The sequence below is a fragment of the Rutidosis leptorrhynchoides genome, unplaced genomic scaffold (assembly GCF_046630445.1).
Source record: "Rutidosis leptorrhynchoides isolate AG116_Rl617_1_P2 unplaced genomic scaffold, CSIRO_AGI_Rlap_v1 contig597, whole genome shotgun sequence".
Classification (NCBI taxonomy): domain Eukaryota; kingdom Viridiplantae; phylum Streptophyta; class Magnoliopsida; order Asterales; family Asteraceae; genus Rutidosis; species Rutidosis leptorrhynchoides.
In genome coordinates, this window is record NW_027266817.1 from 8,015 (window position 1) to 28,442 (window position 20,428).

General features: G+C 36.0%; 4 protein-coding genes across 4 annotated transcripts; 2 read left to right on the top strand and 2 right to left on the bottom strand.

Annotated features, from left to right (window-relative positions):
* The first annotated feature begins 980 nt into the window (after positions 1-980).
* Positions 981-3,027, top strand: LOC139884741 (protein PHR1-LIKE 1-like). Its single transcript, XM_071868731.1, has 7 exons — positions 981-1,556; positions 1,722-1,914; positions 2,005-2,081; positions 2,172-2,217; positions 2,455-2,512; positions 2,678-2,747; positions 2,842-3,027. The coding sequence occupies exons 1-7, from the start codon at positions 981-983 to the stop codon at positions 3,025-3,027; spliced, it is 1,206 nt and encodes a 401-aa protein (XP_071724832.1).
* Positions 3,028-4,047: 1,020 nt separating this feature from the next.
* LOC139884739 (peroxisome biogenesis protein 12) lies at positions 4,048-6,596 on the top strand. Its single transcript, XM_071868729.1, has 9 exons — positions 4,048-4,155; positions 4,470-4,575; positions 4,726-4,874; positions 4,970-5,222; positions 5,441-5,550; positions 5,797-5,871; positions 5,988-6,074; positions 6,169-6,393; positions 6,525-6,596. Exons 1-9 carry the CDS (start codon positions 4,048-4,050, stop codon positions 6,594-6,596), a joined length of 1,185 nt encoding a protein of 394 aa, XP_071724830.1.
* A 5,034-nt stretch (positions 6,597-11,630) lies between these two features.
* LOC139884740 (diphthine--ammonia ligase) lies at positions 11,631-15,439 on the bottom strand. Its single transcript, XM_071868730.1, has 11 exons — positions 15,290-15,439; positions 15,048-15,127; positions 14,483-14,708; positions 14,358-14,390; positions 13,992-14,074; positions 13,822-13,894; positions 13,237-13,585; positions 12,795-13,126; positions 12,373-12,707; positions 11,939-12,293; positions 11,631-11,837 (listed from the first exon to the last, which is right to left on the bottom strand). The coding sequence occupies exons 1-11, from the start codon at positions 15,437-15,439 to the stop codon at positions 11,631-11,633; spliced, it is 2,223 nt and encodes a 740-aa protein (XP_071724831.1).
* A 1,176-nt stretch (positions 15,440-16,615) lies between these two features.
* LOC139884738 (serine/threonine protein phosphatase 2A regulatory subunit B''beta-like) lies at positions 16,616-20,218 on the bottom strand. Its single transcript, XM_071868728.1, has 12 exons — positions 20,072-20,218; positions 19,342-19,584; positions 19,132-19,237; positions 18,946-19,045; positions 18,706-18,811; positions 18,394-18,484; positions 17,884-18,025; positions 17,644-17,791; positions 17,369-17,478; positions 17,071-17,227; positions 16,853-16,978; positions 16,616-16,756 (listed from the first exon to the last, which is right to left on the bottom strand). The coding sequence occupies exons 1-12, from the start codon at positions 20,216-20,218 to the stop codon at positions 16,616-16,618; spliced, it is 1,617 nt and encodes a 538-aa protein (XP_071724829.1).
* Positions 20,219-20,428: the final 210 nt, after the last annotated feature.

Below are 20,428 nucleotides of genomic sequence, written 5' to 3' on the forward strand. Positions count from 1 at the left end.
CAGAATGGCGCGCGTGTGATGCGAGTGTCAATCGAGAGAAGAATATTTTTGCCTCTGCGTGCGTTTTTTTATTTTTTTTGGGTGTCAAACAATCGGCTGCTTATCCAATCACGGTCGCCTTTTGGATTCCTCTTCTTCTCCTCTCCAGGTAATAAAGATTCTCCCTTCCCTTCATGCTCTATTCTCGTTTTTCATATCGAATCTCTGTTCGATTCTTGTAATTTCGATTGATTTTACCTTGGACTGTGTTCTCATGATTTTGTTTTTGTTTGTGTTGGTGAATTTCAGTGTTTGTTTGATATTCCTTTAATGTTTTTCAGTTTTAGCTATGTGATAATTCTGATTCATCATGCTTACTTGAGCTTAAAGTCTGGTGATGATGCCTCCTTGAGCTTATTAAAATCTGATGATGCCTCTTTTTCCTTTTGGTGGTTTTTTGTGTTTTCCTTCCCCTGGTCAACTCATCAATTAGTTGTTTCTTCAATTGAATTTGGATACGTAATCCTCCCCAAGCTTAGTTTGGACTCATCAGCTGTATTTCAGCTTATAATCTATGGCGCCAGTTTTTCACTGATTTTAAGCTTTTCCACGCACACCCACTCACAAATTGAGATTTGGGTAATATGAGTCTACTAAATTGTGTTCTATGAGGTGTATTTCCTGGTATATCCATCATAATTTCACCAGTACAATTGATGGAGAAAACACAGGTTCTTATTTCTGGTGAATATGTACACCCGTACTAGGCTGAGTAATGCGAGTCAAAGTTGGAACAGGTTGCACAAGAACTTCATTGATTATGCCATATCATCGATTTAAACTTGTTTCCTATGTTGTTGGTTGTAACTGTTGCAATGTCAATGTAGATTAATTCTTAAGTTGCTACTTTTTGGATGCTACTGTCTGTAGATAAATAATGTAAATTTTCTTTGTGCAGATATCAGGTGGAGAACAACTGACCGCTTTGAGTTTTCGGGACCATGTCCTCGTCATTCCCAGTGTTTCCAACTCCTCTTGAAGGGAAGTACCCCAAATTACCCGATTCTTTTCATGTTACCTCAGAAAGGGAACTCATATCAACCCCTGTAAACCTTCAACCGTCTCCTATGATTGTCGCCAATGGGGCTGTTGGGTCATTGTTTTCCTCAACACCACAAATCTCAAACAGCATGCCCAATTCATCTTTTCTGCCTCATGAAATGAATTCCCAGAATTCTCCATTCATCCGTGGATCATCGATGGATCAAGTACCATTGCTACAAGCTCATTCTTCTGACTTAGGCTTCCCATCCTCTGCTTCAGTCAACCCCCTTGAAGAAAATAAGGATATTTCCTGGCCAATAGATGAATTTGAAGACTTTGCTGATTTTCCTGAATTTCCTGAAAATGACTCTGCCCAGAATCCTCTTACTCAAGGTCAAGGCAGTGCATCTGACGGGCAAATCAAGAGAACCAACTGGCAAGAATGGGCAGATCAGCTTATCTCTGTTGACGATTCAGAACCAAATTGGTCTGAGATTCTCAACGAGGTTGACATGGTGGATTCGAAACCAAAGGCACGCCCTTATCTCTATGTGGCCTTAGTAATGAGTAGCTAATTTTATCTCCCTTCTTTAATATGTGTGAATATCAGCTTGAAGATACTTAGGTTGATGTTTTCTTTACTCTGCTATATCCTTTTGTTATGTTGTATCTGATGGACATTATAAACATTGTAGCAGGCACTTGAGCAATCCTCTGATATCTCGATGAAACAACAGCAAATTCAGCCTCACCAGAATGTAAGTATCGGACAAAACTTGGCTGCTGTTAATCCGTTGTCTCCTGTACCCCAAACTAAAGGCCGGATGCGCTGGACACAAGAACTTCATGAGGCTTTTGTGGAGGCTGTTAACCAGCTTGGTGGTTGTGAACGTGTGTATCGCCCCAGTCATAGATATGAGTCTTGACTTCATTATTACCTTAGAAAATGATTGTTTGTTGACTGGACTTCTTTTTTAACAGGAGCCACTCCTAAGGGTGTCTTGAAGTTAATGAACGTTGATAGTCTGACCATTTACCATGTCAAGAGCCATCTTCAGGTGCGGATCTAATCAAATAGTCTGGTGTTTTTCTTTTTGGTCGCTGCTTCTCAATTTTTGACTTAATAAAATCTATCTTTTGATTTTCAGAAGTACCGGACAGCTAGATACAAACCAGAAGCATCTGAAGATAATGGTGATTGTATATTTATATTTTGGTTTCATTTTTAGACTATTTTCCCTGTCAGAAGATAGGTTTTGTAACAATAACCTCTGCTCTAGATAGACATAGCCCTTTCCTGCTACCACTTTTAGAATTCTACTTGCTATCTATAATTCACCTATTTTGTCTTTGCATAAGATCTTATATACTTCGTTTAGGGTATATTTAATTGATACTGACAGAAGCATGAAATCATCTATGTCTTTGCAGGATCTTCAGAGAAGAAACCAAGTCATTCAGAAGAAATGAAATCATTGGACTTGAAAACGTAATTTACATTTTTTTTTTTCACTCTAATGTTGTCTCAATATATTTTGATTTGCCTTGTCCTTGTTGATGATATTTTTGTGGCTGTATCCTTGTCTTGCATCTAATATGTTTGGAAACTGTTGAATTGAACTGACTCTTACAGACAATTGATACTGTTTTACAGGCACATAGGAATCACCAAAGCCCTGCGATTACAGATGGAAGTACAGAAACAACTTCATGAACAACTCGAGGTATGCTGTTGTTTCGCTGCTTCATTGTAGGAACACATGCATCTATCTGGAGTATGTCATTGTCAGGTGTTCTGAAATCAAATATCTCGTGCAGATTCAGAGAAATCTTCAATTGCGGATAGAAGAACAGGGAAGGTATCTACAGACGATGTTTGAGAAACAAAGAAAGATGGAAGAAGACAAGTCAAAGGCCACTCCTTCATCAGATAAACCAGAAGTGGAAGAAGAAAGTTCCCAACCAGCAAAACGAGCAAGGACAGATGAAGCTGACAAAAATTAATTTCTGATCCTTAGATGATGATATTATGATGGAACTGGGTTATATTATATTATGAAAACGAAGGGTTTTATCAGTACTTGAATGACGAGATTAGCTATTTTCCATTGTATGCTTTAGTGGGGGAGGATGGATGACATAGTTGTCTCATTAGGAAGGAGGCAAAAACTCCGGTTTTGGAATTTATGACTTTTGTTTCCCGAATTCATTTCCTGGACTAGGACTTGGTAGTTTTGACTCATCGGAAGATGGATTTGTTGTACAGAATATTTTTCAGGATTGTTTATCATGAGAACACCAGTTAGTTTAGGGATATATGTTCTGTACATTATGTCACAATGCTTTAAAAATGGATGCCATATATATATGTATGCCTTTTGTACAAGTATCGGAACAAAAGGGAAGAATTCCTAAGAAAAGAATGATAGTACCTCATGTGAATGAAATTCTCGAATTAGGTATTCATTAGTTCGAACATTGTAGCTTATTAAAGTATTTAAGAATTATTTTTTAGTCTTCTTGAGTATCTTACATACGTAGCTGGTAGACGAAGCGGCAGATCTGTAGATGACTTACCATAGAATCGTGTTTAAAATTAAATGACGAAAAAATTTACACGAACGTAAAAAAGGAATAAAAAATACACAAATTTAGAGACTTGCTCAAAAAAAATAAAAATCAATTAATTAAAAAAAAATCAATATACAGTATACCACAATCATAAAGAAATTAACTTCAAAAATTATAAAACAAATATAAAAAATGAAAGACATCCCTGCCCTCCTCGGAGTCTTGACAAACTTTGGTGTTCGTGGTAAATTGTTTGACATAAAGTTACCATCAAATCAATCATCGAAATTCAGTTTTGATGCCACGAAAGTGAATGAGAAGCTAACCATAGTTCCAATCGAAGATGATATTTACACTGAATCTAAAAGCACAATCACTACTTCGTTGATTCAGTGTTTCTTCTTCTGCAACAAAAATTGAGCCAAGCGAAGCTCTAGAGAGAGTGAACGGAAGATGTTGTTTCAAGTAGGAGGACAAGGGACCCGTCCCACCTTCTTTGAAATGGCTGCCGCCCAACAGCTTCCCGCCAGCCTCCGCGCCGCCCTCACCTACTCCATCGGCGTAATCCTCCTCCCCCTCCCCTCCCTCGTATTTCAATTGGTCGAGTTCATTCCTTATGTACAATTTCCCTTCTTTCGAATCGGTGCCCATCAGCTACCTTTACTCGAGTCCACTAAATTTGTCACAATTATGAGAATTTCAGTCTTTGGATTACTGGGTTATTCTCGTTTTTAATTTATCAGTTGATCATAGTTGAGGGTTGCTGTGTTAAGGAAACCAAAGTGTCCTCTTTCTTTCTTTTTTGTTTTCTTCTGCTCCTGTGTAGCATTCAGTTAACACTTAGTAATTAGAATATATTATGTTTAATTTTTCAGGTATTGGCATTAAGGAGGCCTTTCTTCCATAAGGTTCTAGACTATGAGGATGAATTCTTTGCTTTGCTTATGACGGTTCTCGAAACTCATAGCTTACGAACAACAGGTTTACGTTCTCCTTCAAGCAAGGATTGTTTATTTTTCAGTCACTATTGCCTGCCTACTGCTCGCAATATTTCGTTCTGATCCTTACCTGATGACTTCTCCTGGAATGCACTTTTCTTATTTTCGTTTGTTGCTTTTCTTTCATCTGCAGACGCGTCTTTTTCTGAATCTCTATATGGCTTGAGAAGAAGAGCTGTCAAAATAAGAGCGGAAAAAGATGATGCTCAATTTAAATCTGGTGATAAGATGCGGCATTCTGGGTTAGAAAAGCGCCAGAGAGTTCTTTCAGTTGTATTTATGGTATTGTTTTCTTATGCACTCATGAGGCTATAGCTACCTCCCATACAACCCAATCTAGATGAAGGCTCTTGACGTGGATTTGATATTTCATTTAGGTTGTGCTGCCTTATCTAAAGTCAAAACTGCACTGGATCTATAACAAAGAGAGAGAAGCCAGGCTTCAAGCTAGCTTGTGGGGACCTAGTGGGGATAGTTTTGATGATGTTGATACTTTTGACGTAGGAGAGAGCTCCCTTGTCTCAAGAGAGACTACGTCGGATGGGGAAACGACTGTAAGAATGCAATTAGAAAAGAAAATTAAGAAAGTTATAGCTGCTTGCTACCCATGGATACATGCTACCAGTGAAGGTATTGACGATTCTTGTTGTACAAATTTATTTGAAATTCTGTTAAGTTTTGAGGTCTTAATGTGTTATTTAGAAAATGGTTAATATGCTGGCAGTCTCAATGTGTGACAATCTACTTGTCAGGATAGAAATTATTTTGCAAGAGCTCCTTTTTCCCTTTGGCTGCATTGCAACATTTTCTGGACATCCAAAAATCTAATGTGAAGTTCTTTATTTCAGGACTGTCATTTACGTATCAGCTTCTTTATCTGCTTGATGCTACTGGGTTCTATTCTCTAGGCTTACAAGCTCTTGGAGTTGAAGTGTGTCGAGCTACGGGACAAGAGCTGGTATGAAATTGAATTTAGCTAGAAGTTATTGTTTTCGATATGCATAGAAACTTGTATTTGGTTAAAGTAATGTTGCCATGTAGTCATACTCAGGACTAGGTATGTTAGGACGGCTCTGTTACATTTTCTACTAGGACTTCACAATTTTTTCAATATAGCTTACACTGGAATTAAGAAGCATCTTATCTGTTCATGATGCATCTCAATTTGTGTTCTAACTTTTATTTTTATTTTGTGTCCATGAAGATGGATACTTCTTCAAGAATATCAAAGATAAGAAGCCAGGAACGTGATAGACTTCGCGGTCCTCCATGGCTAAAGGTAAAACTTCATGTTATGTAGTGTGCTTGACACTGCAAATTTTTCTGATGTCTGTCTGCATCAGTTTAAAATCCAGTAATTAACTTTTTTTGACGAATATGGACGAATTCTTGCAGACAGTACAAGGAGCATTGCTTAGCTGTTCTTATGCAGTGCTTGACTATGCACAGACTGGTTTAATTGCTGCAGTATTCATCTTTAAGGTAAGCAGTAATTTGATTTCTCAATTCAAAAACATTATGAAACCATATTGCCCAAATCCTGATCTGATTGACCACTACTTTGAGTTTCATGTAGATGATGGAATGGTGGTACCAATCAGCCGAAGAAAGGATGTCAGCTCCAACTGTGTATCCTCCACCACCACCGCCTCCACGCCCGAAGGTTGCCAAAGATGGAATATCACTACCAGGTGATAGAACACTGTGTCCTCTATGCACACAGAAACGTGCAAATCCATCTGTAGTGACAATATCCGGTTTTGTCTTCTGTTATTCTTGCATATTCAAGTATATCTCTCAGGTGAGGCTTAAAGATATTCTGTTTCAACTATTTCTGTTTGATTTCCTAATTTTCCGATAACTTTTGCTGCAACTTGGCACGTTTAAGTTTCTAATTACATGTCTGTATTTCGCCGTTGCTTATCTATACAGTACAACCATTGCCCTGTCACACTGATGCCAGCAGCTGTTGATCAAATAAGGAGGCTTTTTCATGACATGTAGTCGAATTTTTTAGTCATTTATATTGCTGAGTGGAACTTTTTAATAATGTTGGGGAGCAAATTACTTCTTTCTTTGAATATTTTTTTTTCTTCTTTTTCACATATATAAAAGGCCCAATTAAAGGGTAGTGTGTAAATCAGTAACTGTATTTGACGTAATTAAACCGTATAAACATCTCAACGTATGACTCGAGACCAATACGTAAATGTCGCCTAAACTAAGTTTTTTCCATTCTTGCAGAATTGAAAATAGCATTAGAGAAAGATGAAAGGCTATTTATCATCTTAAAAAATTCTAATGACTGATGTAGAACAGAAGTTGATAGAATAAAATGTTTGTAACAACTGGATCCAGTAAGAAAACTAATCAAAAAGAAATTAGTTTCTTTAATTCATATATGACCCTTCTTTGATTAGGACGTTTACAATTTTATCCCTACACTATAAATAGTTGGCCCAATAGTCTCAATTTCTATGTTCAATTGGATCAAGATATATCTTTTCATTCGGTTCAATCTATTTTTTTCAGTGGTTCAATTCCAATACAAACGCCAATCTCCTCCCCAAATTAAATGAAAATCTAAGAGATTTTGCATAGAATAAAAGAAATAAAGACAAAAGCAGTCATTTGATCAACATAATCCTCATAAATATAAATATATGTTTGATGTATATATAATATAAAAATGTGTTTAAAAAATTGGTTCCAACCTTACTCTGTTCAAATTTTATGGGGTCTCGGTCGTTAGTTTTTTCAAAAAAAAATACTCAAATGTATTCTACGCATATCTTAAATGAATGTGGAATGTGATATGATGACTTGTAGAATTTGATTAGAAAATAAATTAAAATTATATGTTGAAATAAATTATTTAATGTATACATAAAATACAAAATTTAGGATAATGGATAAATAGATGATAAATTATTTAATGAATACTTTCAAAAAAAAAATAAAAAATAGAACATATTTTTATTATTTTAAAATTGTTAAATTAACATATATTTTGAGAAAAAAAAAATATTATATTTACATCTAAGACGAAAATATATTTTAAAATAAAAATAATAATATATTTATATTTGTATAATTTTGTTGTTGGTATATGTTAATGTTATGGAGTTCTTTTCTTATCTTCAATGAAGATGCCTGAACCGAACTGGCTTTTATTGATTTTAGAAGGTACCAATCAGTATCACCCTTGACAATTGAAAACGTCAAATTCTCACAATACCAATATAAACAGACACAAGTTTAATTTGGTCATCTCATAATTAATTGCCACGTATATTTTTCATGATCCTCTTTTTTATTTTTTTAAGAATTAAAATAACATTAAAGAGCATAAAGTTGTCAATTGATTATATCGGAAAAAAAATATAAACAGACACAGAACAGATAAGAATTTGTTAAATCAAAAACTGCAGGACTATACTAATTAATTAAGAACTCTAATTAATTATAGATACTACTATATTCAAATTAAAAACTGCAGGACATTCGCCGCCGCCATGCTCATCATATTCAAATCGCTGCCGCTGGCTACCACGGCCGGAACAAGTTGCTCCGATATCACTGCCGGAAGTATCAGCCTTGGATCCCTCGGAACTCCGCTCATCGTCGTCAATCTCAAGTAGTGATGCCTTGTCCTAGAAAACCAACGACAGGTAGTTAACGGAATACAAGTTTAGGTAGTGAAAATGTGAGCGGAGTGAAGTTTAGGTAAAGATTTGAAAAAAAAGTAAGTTGAGGTGGTATTTTAAAATCTACACTCAAGTTCAGGGACCTTCAGGGTATTTATCCCGTTATATCACCTCGAACTTATAGTATTTCATTTGAACGTTTGATGTTGGGGAGCAAATTAAATTACTTCTTCCTTAGAATTTATGTTTTTCTTTTGACATAAAAATAAATGTAACCTAAACTTTTTTTTTGGATTCCTGCAGAAGAGAAAATAGCACAAGTGGAAGATGAAAGGCTGTTTTTTTTTTTTTTTAATAAATAAATGTTTGTAATTTTATTACTACAGTTTTTAATACAGTATTCAACAAAAATTTACAGCGGGGACCGGCTGGGGCCAGTATTAAAACATCTTCCATAACCTCCTGGAAATTTTCAACAAACATTTTCATGACAATAACTGTCAGTACACTTGTGAACATCATCTACACAAAAGCTCTGTGACTTTTCGCTTTCAGGAATCAATATCAAACCTTCAAAACACACCAACAAAATTATATACAAATAACTAAATGACTTATTTATGCGTAAAAAGGACACGTTTGTAAAAAGAATTAAGTTATCACCTGGGAATACAAGAAGCGCAACGAGGAGGAGGAGCAAATGAATAGTATAGAAGAACAACTTTTAGCCATAACTTTAATTTTATTACGAGAAAACGAATACTCTCGTTACTCACGTTTCACCTATAATACTTTTTCAATTTCTTATGTTTTTCATTAGCCTAAATAATCCTCACATTTTTCGCTAGCGATCATATATATTTTTTTACCGTCAATTTTGTACATGTGACACTTAGTTGCACCTAGTCACTTAATGGACCGATATATTTTTTACGTGTGTCATCTGACTCATCAAAAATTTTGACATGTCATCAAAAGTCCACCTTTTCTTTGCAAAAATTTGCGACATGGCAAATAATTGTGACGTGTCACAATTATGTGATTCTGGTAGCTACTAGGCATGAGTTAGCGCTACATATGTGAAGTTAATGAAAGAGGGATATTTTTGATCGTTAACGAAAAACGTAAAAAAATTTTAGACTAACGAAAAAATATAAAAAACTGAAAAAGTATTACAGATAGATAAACGTGTGAGAAGAAAATATAAATTTTCTCAATTATTTTCTTATAACATAAATGTCTAAGGATTATCGATATTTGCCGTTCATTACTGCGCAATCTGTCCAAACATTTAATTGCAATTCTTTATATTCTGGTTTAGATTTTTTCTTGCTAAAATATTATTGACAACTCCTTTTTTATAATAATATTATTGACAAATTAATTTTGGAGTATTGTGCCATTTAATTTTGATTGATTGAATTATTTTATAAAATTACCAGAATATTATATATATATATATATTACAATTTACATGGGCAAGCGTTAGTTATATATGGTACATATATATAATCAAATGGTACTAACAAAATTAGGAAGGAGTAAATGAACCATTCCTCACGACTGAAGCTTGAAAATTTGAGTAGCTGGGTTATTTTCAAAATGCCTATCGATGCCAAATCTTCATCTGATGAAAAATGCCTTGCTTTTAACATTCCTGCCAATCCATGAAAGAAAACTAAATATTTTACTAAATAAGAAAATCAAAAATTAAAAGATACGAGGCGGAAATCGAAATATGAATCTGGAAGGCAGAAATCAGAATCACAAAAGCTGGTAGTTTCAAATCGAAGATTATAACAATTGACCAACCTGGGAGAAGTTCTCATCATGGGCACACGTTCAAAGCGTTTGGAGGTTATCTAAAAGAAAACAATACGTACGTGCAACTCACGGAATTAGACAACTTTAAAAACAATTCTCAATATCATACATTAACTTGCGCAAGAAGTTTCATTGACCTTTCTTAAATAGCATAAATGGGTGCCGGTAGCTTTCCTCTTCTGTTTCAATTTCACGGCGGCCATCCCGTCCTCATCAGCATTGTCCAAGAAGGACTTAAATTATCCTGACCCTGCTCATGTTCATCAAGGAGTAATCGAACTCCAGGCTCATTTGTTGCTTGCATAGGAAGATACTCCCTGAAAAGCACGCAGTGCTGTTCAAGATGCCATCTTTTATACTCTACCTCCTCCGTTCTACTTCTCTTTCCCTTTCTCTATCCCTCTCAAACCTACAAAAAACATAGTATAACAGAATCCCAAAATTCAAACAAATCAACCATCTGTAATCAATATAAAATATTCCATTAAAGAATATATATCCATCTCAAAGTTTTTTTTCAATACGCATGCCTGCCTGCATCTGTTAGTTACCTATATGAGTAAAGTTATGCTACGTGGGTACGTAATTCAAACTTCCAATTTGGACATCTTTTCCTTCACAATTCATATCTAAAAAAGAATTCAAGGCTTAATCCAAACATGTTTTAGTAAAAAAAAATGATAAAAATTTGAAGCTTAAACCTCAAACTATTTAAATATACCTGATTTGGTATCGAGATTTGGGGGATGAAGCGAAGAGTTCCTGGAGGGAAAAGGAGAAGAGTGGGTCCCTGGAAAGGGGTTCATCGTAAGGGAGGTACCATAACAGAGGATCAAAGCAAGGGTTCCACCAAATGAAAGGGTTGAACCTCGACTCCTCATAAGCTCTCGAAATATCAGCGAAATCCAATGAGAATAACTCCGACCACAGCGAATCTTCTCCTGAAAGTTCGTTTAGCCGTTTGCACGTGACAGAGACAGAGCAGATATCTTCATACGTCAGTTTCGTGCTGCTGATGCCATGCTCGAGAATCTTTCTCCCAAAGATCATCTGGTAAATCAGACATAGTTTTCGTTTTGATAAGAGGTCCGAAGAAAAACTCTTTTAAGAGCTTTTTGTTTCCCTCTTTGTTTTTCTCCCTCCATTCAATTGGACCGTTGACAGATAACAAACCAAAAAGTCGTTATGTGGTCGTTAAGCTTTCAAATATGCTTCATCCACTACATTTTTCAGAAGCTACAAATATAGTTTCCCTTTCACCAACGCATCAGGATAATTCCAATAGATAAAATATCTTAAAAAGATGGCAAATCCGTACCATGTAACTTCTTCGACGATGAACTTATTGGTAGCAGCATGTATAAAAACGACTAGACCAAGTCTAGTTGTTCCTCATAATAATTCTACTAAATAGAGATTTATAAAGCGAACATGTAAATAAATATTAATGCAATAGGAATATGGTACAAAAAATTTGACTCTATCTAAAAGTCAAGCATTTTCCCACAACTTGTGTGTATTTTTCTGTAAAATATACCAACTTTTACAAGGTGGCAAGCTATAAAATTCAGGATTTTCGAGCAAAGAGTTCACATGTGATAATATCATCCATGGATGCCGCTGAACTGCCACAAGCCAACACTGGAACCAAATTAAATATTGGCGTCTCATCATTGTGAACGTTCTCTCCCACTTCTTTCAGAGCATTGCTAAAAATGAGTGACAACTTCTCTGTTGGCAAACCAATCTTGGCTGGAAAATACAGCCTCAAATTCTATACAGAAAAAAAAAATAAAAAAATACACATTTAGAAATATGTGATTGGGTGACCAAACATGGAAATAAACAGCAAAGGTGTATGAGTTATCCACTTACCATGATATCTTTCCACATGAAGTTTTCAATCAAAATCTTATCAAGCAGATAAATGCAAAATCTTGATATGTTCCCCAGTTGACCTTCTGTGAGAGAATTTTGATTATCCACCATGATTTGATCAGCAGCCAGTGTTTTAGAACAAATCTTTGAAGCAACTTCCCTTGTGATGCATAAAATCGCGGCACATATCTTTTCATTGAGAATACACTTCTGAATGCAAGAATCATGCCATTCTTCGCTTTGAAACTCCCAATGATCGGACAATTTTATGCTTGAGACAACTTGAGCAACTTCATCAGCTGTATCGCCGTCCTCTTCAACATAAAGCATGGGTTTTACTTCTACAAAAGCTCTGCATAACAGGAAACAAGAACTTATCAGATGCATACTTCTCAGTTAAAATATAGCACACATAACAGATAAATGTTTACCTTTTTGGAAGGTCGGGCACAAGGACATACAAAAACATCGGACTTAGGTTTTTAGATACACTTCTCTTATCCAGACTAAGTCTTGTTTGTTTCAGGTAAGTGTTCATCCCCTCTTGAATTTTGAATCTCTCCGACGGAGGAATATTCGTTGAACAATAAACAACGAAAAGAATGACGGAAGTAGAAATTGAACGCTTGTAGGTTCTTGCCACAGCTTCACTATTTTTGAGTGCTTGTTCCAGCTCTGCAGTGGGGCCTCCATTGCAGAGAGTCATAGTGGGAGGATCAAGCCCCAGTTGACCAGCCATGTAGAGTATCTCCTTGTGCAAGGTTGCCTGAAAAGAGTATCATAAAATAAGCGTTGGTTAATTAGCATTGAAACTTGAATTTCCAAAAGTAAGAAAAATGATAATTCAATATACCTGACTATATGGGCCAATGCAGCTAGGTGCCCAGGATGAGATACTTTGTACATGCAGAACTCTTTTGCTCTGGTCATTTGTCACTAGGACTTCAATGTAAGCCTTTCCCAAACCAACTTGCAACAATGGGAGCTCAATTGTACTACGAGAAGGAACTCCAAAAGGACACTTATCTTGAGTAATAAAGGATACATATGTATCATTGGCCTTTGTGAAATCATTCATGTCGGCTATATAAAGATGTACATACAGGACATGCTCCCAACTGAAACCATGTCTCTTAAGCTGTGATTCAACTTTCTTCAAAACAAGTTCAAGATCTTCCTGCAATGCTGTCAATCCAAATAAAAAACTCAATTAAGAAATTTAATGATGCAGACAAAGAGAAGAAAATAGAAAACAATCTTGCAGCGATGGTTTCCTATCGGTCATCATTGTATACCTGTAGAAGTTTTCGAAGTATCTTCCAACCAGCAACAAATGGAAAATGTATCATCCTTGTTCGTCTTTGAAATATGAATTCTGTCATCTGTAATTTCTTCAGGAACAACTTCAGTGGCATCTGCAATAGAGGGGTACGTAGTTTCACATCTTTCTACACTGTCTGCGTGCACTTCGAATACAAACCCCTTATTACCCTCACAGACACCATTAAGTGTGTCACATCCACCAGATTCAATGGATACCTTATTTTCCAAATGAAATTCCAAGGGATGAAGAACCCCAACAGGAGCTATAGAATCTGAAGAATGCAGCACAACTTCGAATTTGTCGAGAACAATTCGAGCGTTCTGAAAATGCCAATATTATGAGGCTCATAAGAGGGAATGGCAATGAAACAGAAATCAAAGCTGTTGTATAAACAAATTATATAGCCTTGATAGTTCTACATTCATGATACTGGCTGACATAAAATATAATCAGGAGAACAGTTTGATTAATAAATCAGTCAAACAATGAAGAGGGATGATAAACTTTTCAATCCAGTGAAGTAATTATATCAGAAGAGGGGGCGGAACAAATTTACCACAAACAATGGGCAGTCAAGTGTTAAAGTTTCATATTCCCCACCTTCACCACATACATTAATCCCATACAACCTGCAAACCGAAAAGTAAATCAGCACAAAAATGTATGCACACGTTGATAAGTGTATATAGCATTCACATAAAAAATAGTAATCAATCCTGAACATACTCTTTTAATTTATGCAAATAGGAATTCAAGGATTCTAATTCCTTTCCAAGGTGCTTTGCAGGGTCCAATCCAATGGCAGCAACCTATAAAAAAACAGTTTGTCAAAAAATGTACCCAGATCATAACAACCATCCCTCAAAGATGACATTGCCTGCATAAACTCCCTCTTTCCTCTATGTAGTATATATGCGTGCGTAGAATGAAAATGCAGAAACAAGGGAAAGCTAAGGGGTTATTCTAGTTGATTTCAGATGCATCAGCTCACACATTGCAGATGTTGATATGTGAGAAAAAAAATTTAATATATTCTCCCGGCTTAAAAACCAAAATATGACAGTATCAAAAGTTCGAAACAATAAATAATACCTTTACTGTGATGGCCACAATTTCATTTGTTATCTGTCGGGGGAAAAAGAGACTAGATCCAGTGAGAAGAAACAGTTTGATTGTTGGACCAAAATTAATAGAGGTAAAAAACAAACACTATTTACCATTTCCTGAAGCAGCAGAGACTGGTCCTGTCTCCATAAATATGCGAGAGAAACAAGCCCCAACCGCGAACAAACACTTTCCACCCTTAATCTCTGATAGTCTGATGCAATTGCACCCGAAGAAACTGCATTGACAGTTGGTATCTGTCTTTTTACCTCCTTTAGCAAAATAAACAAATCTTCGACTTCATCGCCAGGAGTCAGTTTATAGCTAAGCTCTTGGTGCCTAATAATGCACAAAAAATTCGTCAAGCCAGTGGAAAAACAACTTTCTGCAAAATGCATTCCTAAGTTGAAATTTGATCGCTGTTCTTGCCGAGTTCAATTTAGTAAATCCTCTGTTAACAGAATATGATCATGAGAAAGTTAAGTTATTTTTGTGTTACACCAGGATGCAGACAATTTACCGAACACATGTTGATAATATCATCATTCTCGTATCAATTATGAGCTACAACTAGTGAAATCCGAGCTACTGTAAGAGTTGCAAGCACAGAAGAAGACAGCTACACTAGTGATAGACTTGGACATAACAGGTTTCTGAAAGTAAAAGAAGTTAACTTGCCTTGAGGATCCTTTTATTCGCCTTCTGAACAAGGGTAGTCCCATACATTCTGCAATACTAACAATTATTTGGTGCCCGACCTGAAAGAGCATTCGACAGCTTACCGACCAATTTAACAAATTGAATAAAGACATCATTGAATGAATCACTTTGGAGCATAATATAATATACACACTTAAAAAACGCACATTTAATTTACACATGAATAAGCAATCAACGAAGATTTCAAGAGAAATACGTACGGTTTGGTACATGTAGCTATCCAATTCGTCGACGGAATCATCGGAGGGCAACAAATTAGCGAGAGCGACAACTTGGTGACCGTATTGTATGCACTTCATCATGGCGTAACAGCTGTCCTTTCCGCCGCTGACTAACGCCACCACCTTCATGTTTCTTCACGATTTACAGTTGTTGACAAGTGCTGAAGAAGATCGAAGAAGAAATAGCTTTTTGAGTGTCGAGTCGTCGTTTGACTTGCTTTGGCGTCAACTGTTAACGGTTTTCGTTCCAAATGGCTTTAGGGTTTAACTTTCTATTGGTTCGACTATTTCCGATTTTGAGTTTTAGCCAGTTGACTTTTTTTCCGCGTTTTACTGGACCGAGCGAGTATCATTTAAGATGAATTCTATTTTTATTTACTCCCTCCGTCTACTATTGCGCTAATATAGATGATTTTTTTAGTTTTTCTATATATATTCAAAGAGAATATATATATATATATATACTTTTCATTTGAAATGTAGGATGAAATGTTAAAAAAATACACATATTAGGACGGAGAAAATATAATCTCCTCAATTATGCTAATCTCTCATCTCAACGCACAGAGAAGCGATAGGGACTGGCGATAGAGATTTTTCCCATTTACAAAGGAGGGAAACGTTTAGGATGGACAAAATAATAGGACTAAAAAAACAATTTAATAATTGGCAACTCGTGCTACTCAAGTCAGTGAGTTGGCGTGTTTAATATATTCGGGTCAACTAGTTAAACGGCATACGACCCTATTCATTTGACAAGCCGCGCGTGGACTCTCAGCGCTCGTGGCAAGACAATGGAATGGGATTGAGAAACACAATTATCCCTCGTTAGTCAAACAGAAGGAGGTATGCTTGACTTGGTGTTAATTCCTAACACAAAACCTCGTCACTCAAAAGCTTGGATTGTCAATAAACTACTACCTGTTAAGTAACATAACGAGGTATTAGTCATGTTAATGAGCCTTTGCTTAGAGCGACAATTGAGTGACAACTGACGAGCAGTCAAAAGCTTATCAATCAAAGCCTCAAACAATCATTTTCCTCATGTAAAATACTCCCTTCTCCGCTTAATAAATATCCATTCCATTTTCCTAAATTCATCCTTAAATAACTGTATTTAGTTAATATTGTGTCTAGATAAAATCATGTAAAGATGAACCAAAAAAATGTGAAATTTGACACAACTATCCTATGGAATGGAGGGACAGAAACAAAAGTAATATAACTAGGATGTTAACACTATATATGTAAAAGAACAGATTTGAGGAAAAAGAAAATCACGAGTCTAACAAGATCCTATGAAGTTTAGAAGGGAGCCTCCAGCGATTCATCCCAAACTTCAGCACTGCCATTAGAGGCATCTTCAACGTCCTCTTCCATTGAAAGCCTAATATATTCTCTATGCGCAAACCGGTCCCACTCTGTCAATGTAGGATTCTCACGCTCCTGTTTTAAAAAACAAAACCATCCAGTATTTGGTTAAAGATAGATATGCATCAACAACGACACAAATAAGTATAAAGGATATTGCCTAGAATGTACCTGACGAATAAGGAATGGATCACGAGTTTCAAAGGCCATGAACTTGTTTAGGTTGAAGAGGATGTTGAATACACTCCCTGAAAGCTTACAACCTTTCAGGTCTTGCAGAGTAATGTAGGTCTCATTCTGTAATAGAAGAAAGAAATCAATCAGGTTATAACACAAGTGTGAAGCTATTTTCAAGATTCAAGGAAAATGTAACATGGCAGAAGGTGAACCTCAGGGCCAATCATATCAATTATTTGGCACAATATATCCTCAAAGAGTACAGGCTCTTGTGCCATGCATTCCATTCTGTGTAACTGCTCCTCATAGAAAAACTGCATTTCGTTCCGAGTCAGAATTCCATTCCCATCCAGATCAATGCACTTGAACCTAGCCAATGAAATAATATGTCACCAATCAGACTAGTCTTTTCAATCAGAGATTTAACAATTCAGATGAAACCCTCAGGCACAAAAATTTAAACACAGTATCAATACTTAAAGGGCTTGCCCAGATGTAACTTGGACTTACCAATACTCAAGACTGGGTGCAGCTGATTTGTCTTCCTCTGCCAGAATGAAGTAGACAAAATCTTCATACCCCATTTTCCCTTCAACCTTACTGGTAAACTTCTTAGGAATCTGTTGTGAAATTTGAACACAAGTAACAATTCAAGTCAAGTGACAAAAAAGCTAAAGATATGAAACGAAAATAGAGGACATATAACAAAATAATTCAGAGGGAGGATAATTTTCTCATTGCAAAACCATTTAGCTTAAACTATCAAAGAAGGATCTTTGACGAACCTGAGAAAATACTCTATCAACAATTCGGTACGTAAGTGCATGGTTACCATATCTGATGAGGTTCTCTTTGTCAATCAAGAAATCATGATCCGTATCGAGCTCCCAAAACTTGCAGTATATGACATAAAAGTGTTCATAGGAGAAGTACCTGTGTAAAAGAATTATATTAAAAAAAAAAATTGATAAGAAGAATTTGGAACCCAAGAACGAAAGTAAAACATGTACAGTTAGCAATTCAACCTCAACACTTTGTTTATGTCTTCTTCCTCATCTGCGTGCAGCATTGCGTCAATCAAGTTTCCACGTTTTAGCTCCCTTAAAGTAAGGTGACCATTGCCAGATCTATTCATGTAGTAAAATATTCTGTATATTACAGTTTCAGCTGGCCATTGCAAAAAAATACCAAGTCAAGCATCCAACCATCAACAAATGAAAAACATTTCAACTCAATTAATAGTCAAGGCCGCTGTATAACATGTACTCCGCATCAGTCTCAAGAAAACATCTAATGGTAATGTGCTAAAGCAAATTAATAAAGTTCAACAACAATCATCAAAGACACTATATCTTTTTTTTACTTATATGCATCTGAATATGAATGGCCAACTCAATAATACTAAGTGAAAATTAATATATGTAACACCCCATGATATTTGAATCCATTTCTTGTCTAGAAGACAAGTTGAATAATGTGGATAGGAGACCAAATTTGATAGTCAATTAATACTTTCTCTATAAGATGGCACAAACCATATCTTTCTTGAAACTCAGGTGTGCCCTGAAGAAACTCCAACCCCGGATGAGTAGCCAATAGTTCACGAAGTACAGGTTTGAAGTCTTCCTGCAATCAAGTTGAAAACATACATAAGGATTATATGGTACACCATATTGAGTATTGACTGCTCTCAAAAAAGAATGCAAGCAATTATCTCAACTTATCGCAATATTCAAATTCAGAAGCATTAAATTATATGAATATCCAAAGAAATGCAAATTCGCCATATCATTTAGTTTAACATGACACAATTTAAAGAGTAAATGATGGTAAGGAAAGCAAAATACCTGAGTAAGATATCTAAGATCTGGTTGTTTCAAAATTTTAAATATTTGCATCGAAATATCCAATGTCAGCATGTTTCCATTGATCCAATAATCAATAAACGCGTCCCTTCAAGCATGCCAAAGAAAATATAAGCAATGCTTGAAAATTGTAGCACTGAGTAACTACTAAATAAATGAAAAGTATCGCATAACATCCAGGAACAGCTACAAGGTATTTCACTATATATGCAAGGAAACTACCTTGTCACAAAACCAGTCCCATTAACATCAATCTTTTTGAAGAGGGAGGTGGAGAAGAATGATGGCAGCTTGCAGATCTCCTTAGTGACCAATTTGAACTCTGACAAAACAAAAAAGTGAAAATGTTTAGGCTAGTTCCAGAAGAAACACCAAAACTGATATTACAAATTTACAACCATGCATTACCATGTATTTGCAGCCCATCAGCATGGGCATAGAAGAAATGATTGATTCGCAAAACAGATTGTTCTTTTAGTTCATTTGCAAGTGGACGACCATATTGAAAGTAAAACTGCAAGAATTTGAGGAATCAGAGTTAGAGATTTTTTCAACCACTCCCTTAAACATGTTGCGGCAAGCCACATACAGAAAACGTAATTATGAAAAGGAATAAACCTGAGGTATCAGCTCTTTTACTGGCTCGCTAACTACTTTCAAAGGGGAACTTAAATTCGAGAGACCAGACCTCTGCTTTGTAATACGAGGGGAACCAGACACACTTCTTGGTGAAAGCGGAGGTGCACTGCCTGCTGGAAACATGGATGGCAATGGACTAATAGCACTAGCGTGAGGACTTGAAGAGTTTCCAGGGACATTCAAGGGAACCCCAGCCTTCACATCATTGACAAGTGATGTCACCTATGCAGCCCAAAAACAACAAAACGCCAACGTTACTGGTGCATGAGTTTTGAGAAAATTGAGCAAACATCATGCATATAAGCACCATCGAAGAATATTAAAACATTATTACTGAAAAAGATAAATATAGGAGAAAATGGTCCAGCTTCTCAGTTCTTACAAAAGGGGAAAAAATTGAAAGCTAGTTGGTCAATTAGCAATTAACAACTAGTGTTGTAGAAAATTTCATTCCCAATTGCGAGAGCAAAACTAATTTTGAACTATTTGTTTTTGAAACCGGCCAGTGAGAAGTGCTCAAAACCAAATTCAACTCTAATATTCCTATCACACCAAGACACGTATATGCTGCTAGCCACAATATACAGATACAAATTGTACACGTACACGAGTTCACCTGACAAAGAGTGTCTCTCAAAGGGCAATCCGACAGCTAGAAAACAAGCACTGCATCCACATAATATGACAAAAAAAAAAAACGAAAACTTACCAAACGGTTGGCATCAGGAAGCGATAGCCACTGATCAAACAACTTCTGGCCAAACTCCGGGCTCGATTTGAACGCTAGAGGTGATAATTCAGGCAACTGCAAAAGCTCAGCATCCAAACACGTCGCATCACCATCCTCCATGATCATAACCAAACACGCATATATAACAACCAAGCTCTAGATTTTATATTCAAGCTCAAAAACTCAGAAATTTCTTCTCTTTTTTTTTTCAATTATTGGAAGAGTATTTGCTAGAACCAAAAACACCAAATAATCTATCTATCATAAAAATAAAAATAAACTCAGGCTTGTAGGCGCGAACGAATGTAGATCTTCAGGAAGTTGAGGGAATGAAGA

Coding starts and splice junctions, on each gene's coding strand:
- LOC139884738 (XM_071868728.1), bottom strand. CDS start 20,218: ATGATCATGGAGGATGGTGATGCGACGTGTTTGGATGCTGAGCTTTTG. Junction 17,228..17,368: donor GCACCCAGTCTTGAGTATTG/GTAAGTCCAAGT, acceptor TTCATTGGCTAG/GTTCAAGTGCATTGATCTGG. Junction 16,979..17,070: donor TTGATATGATTGGCCCTGAG/GTTCACCTTCTG, acceptor CTTCTATTACAG/AATGAGACCTACATTACTCT.
- LOC139884741 (XM_071868731.1), top strand. CDS start 981: ATGTCCTCGTCATTCCCAGTGTTTCCAACTCCTCTTGAAGGGAAGTAC. Junction 1,915..2,004: donor CCAGCTTGGTGGTTGTGAAC/GTGTGTATCGCC, acceptor CTTTTTTAACAG/GAGCCACTCCTAAGGGTGTC. Junction 2,082..2,171: donor ATGTCAAGAGCCATCTTCAG/GTGCGGATCTAA, acceptor TTTGATTTTCAG/AAGTACCGGACAGCTAGATA.
- LOC139884740 (XM_071868730.1), bottom strand. CDS start 15,439: ATGAAGGTGGTGGCGTTAGTCAGCGGCGGAAAGGACAGCTGTTACGCC. Junction 13,895..13,991: donor TATTTGCATAAATTAAAAGA/GTATGTTCAGGA, acceptor TTCGGTTTGCAG/GTTGTATGGGATTAATGTAT. Junction 12,708..12,794: donor GCATTGGCCCATATAGTCAG/GTATATTGAATT, acceptor TACTCTTTTCAG/GCAACCTTGCACAAGGAGAT.
- LOC139884739 (XM_071868729.1), top strand. CDS start 4,048: ATGTTGTTTCAAGTAGGAGGACAAGGGACCCGTCCCACCTTCTTTGAA. Junction 5,223..5,440: donor GATACATGCTACCAGTGAAG/GTATTGACGATT, acceptor TCTTTATTTCAG/GACTGTCATTTACGTATCAG. Junction 6,394..6,524: donor TATTCAAGTATATCTCTCAG/GTGAGGCTTAAA, acceptor TTATCTATACAG/TACAACCATTGCCCTGTCAC.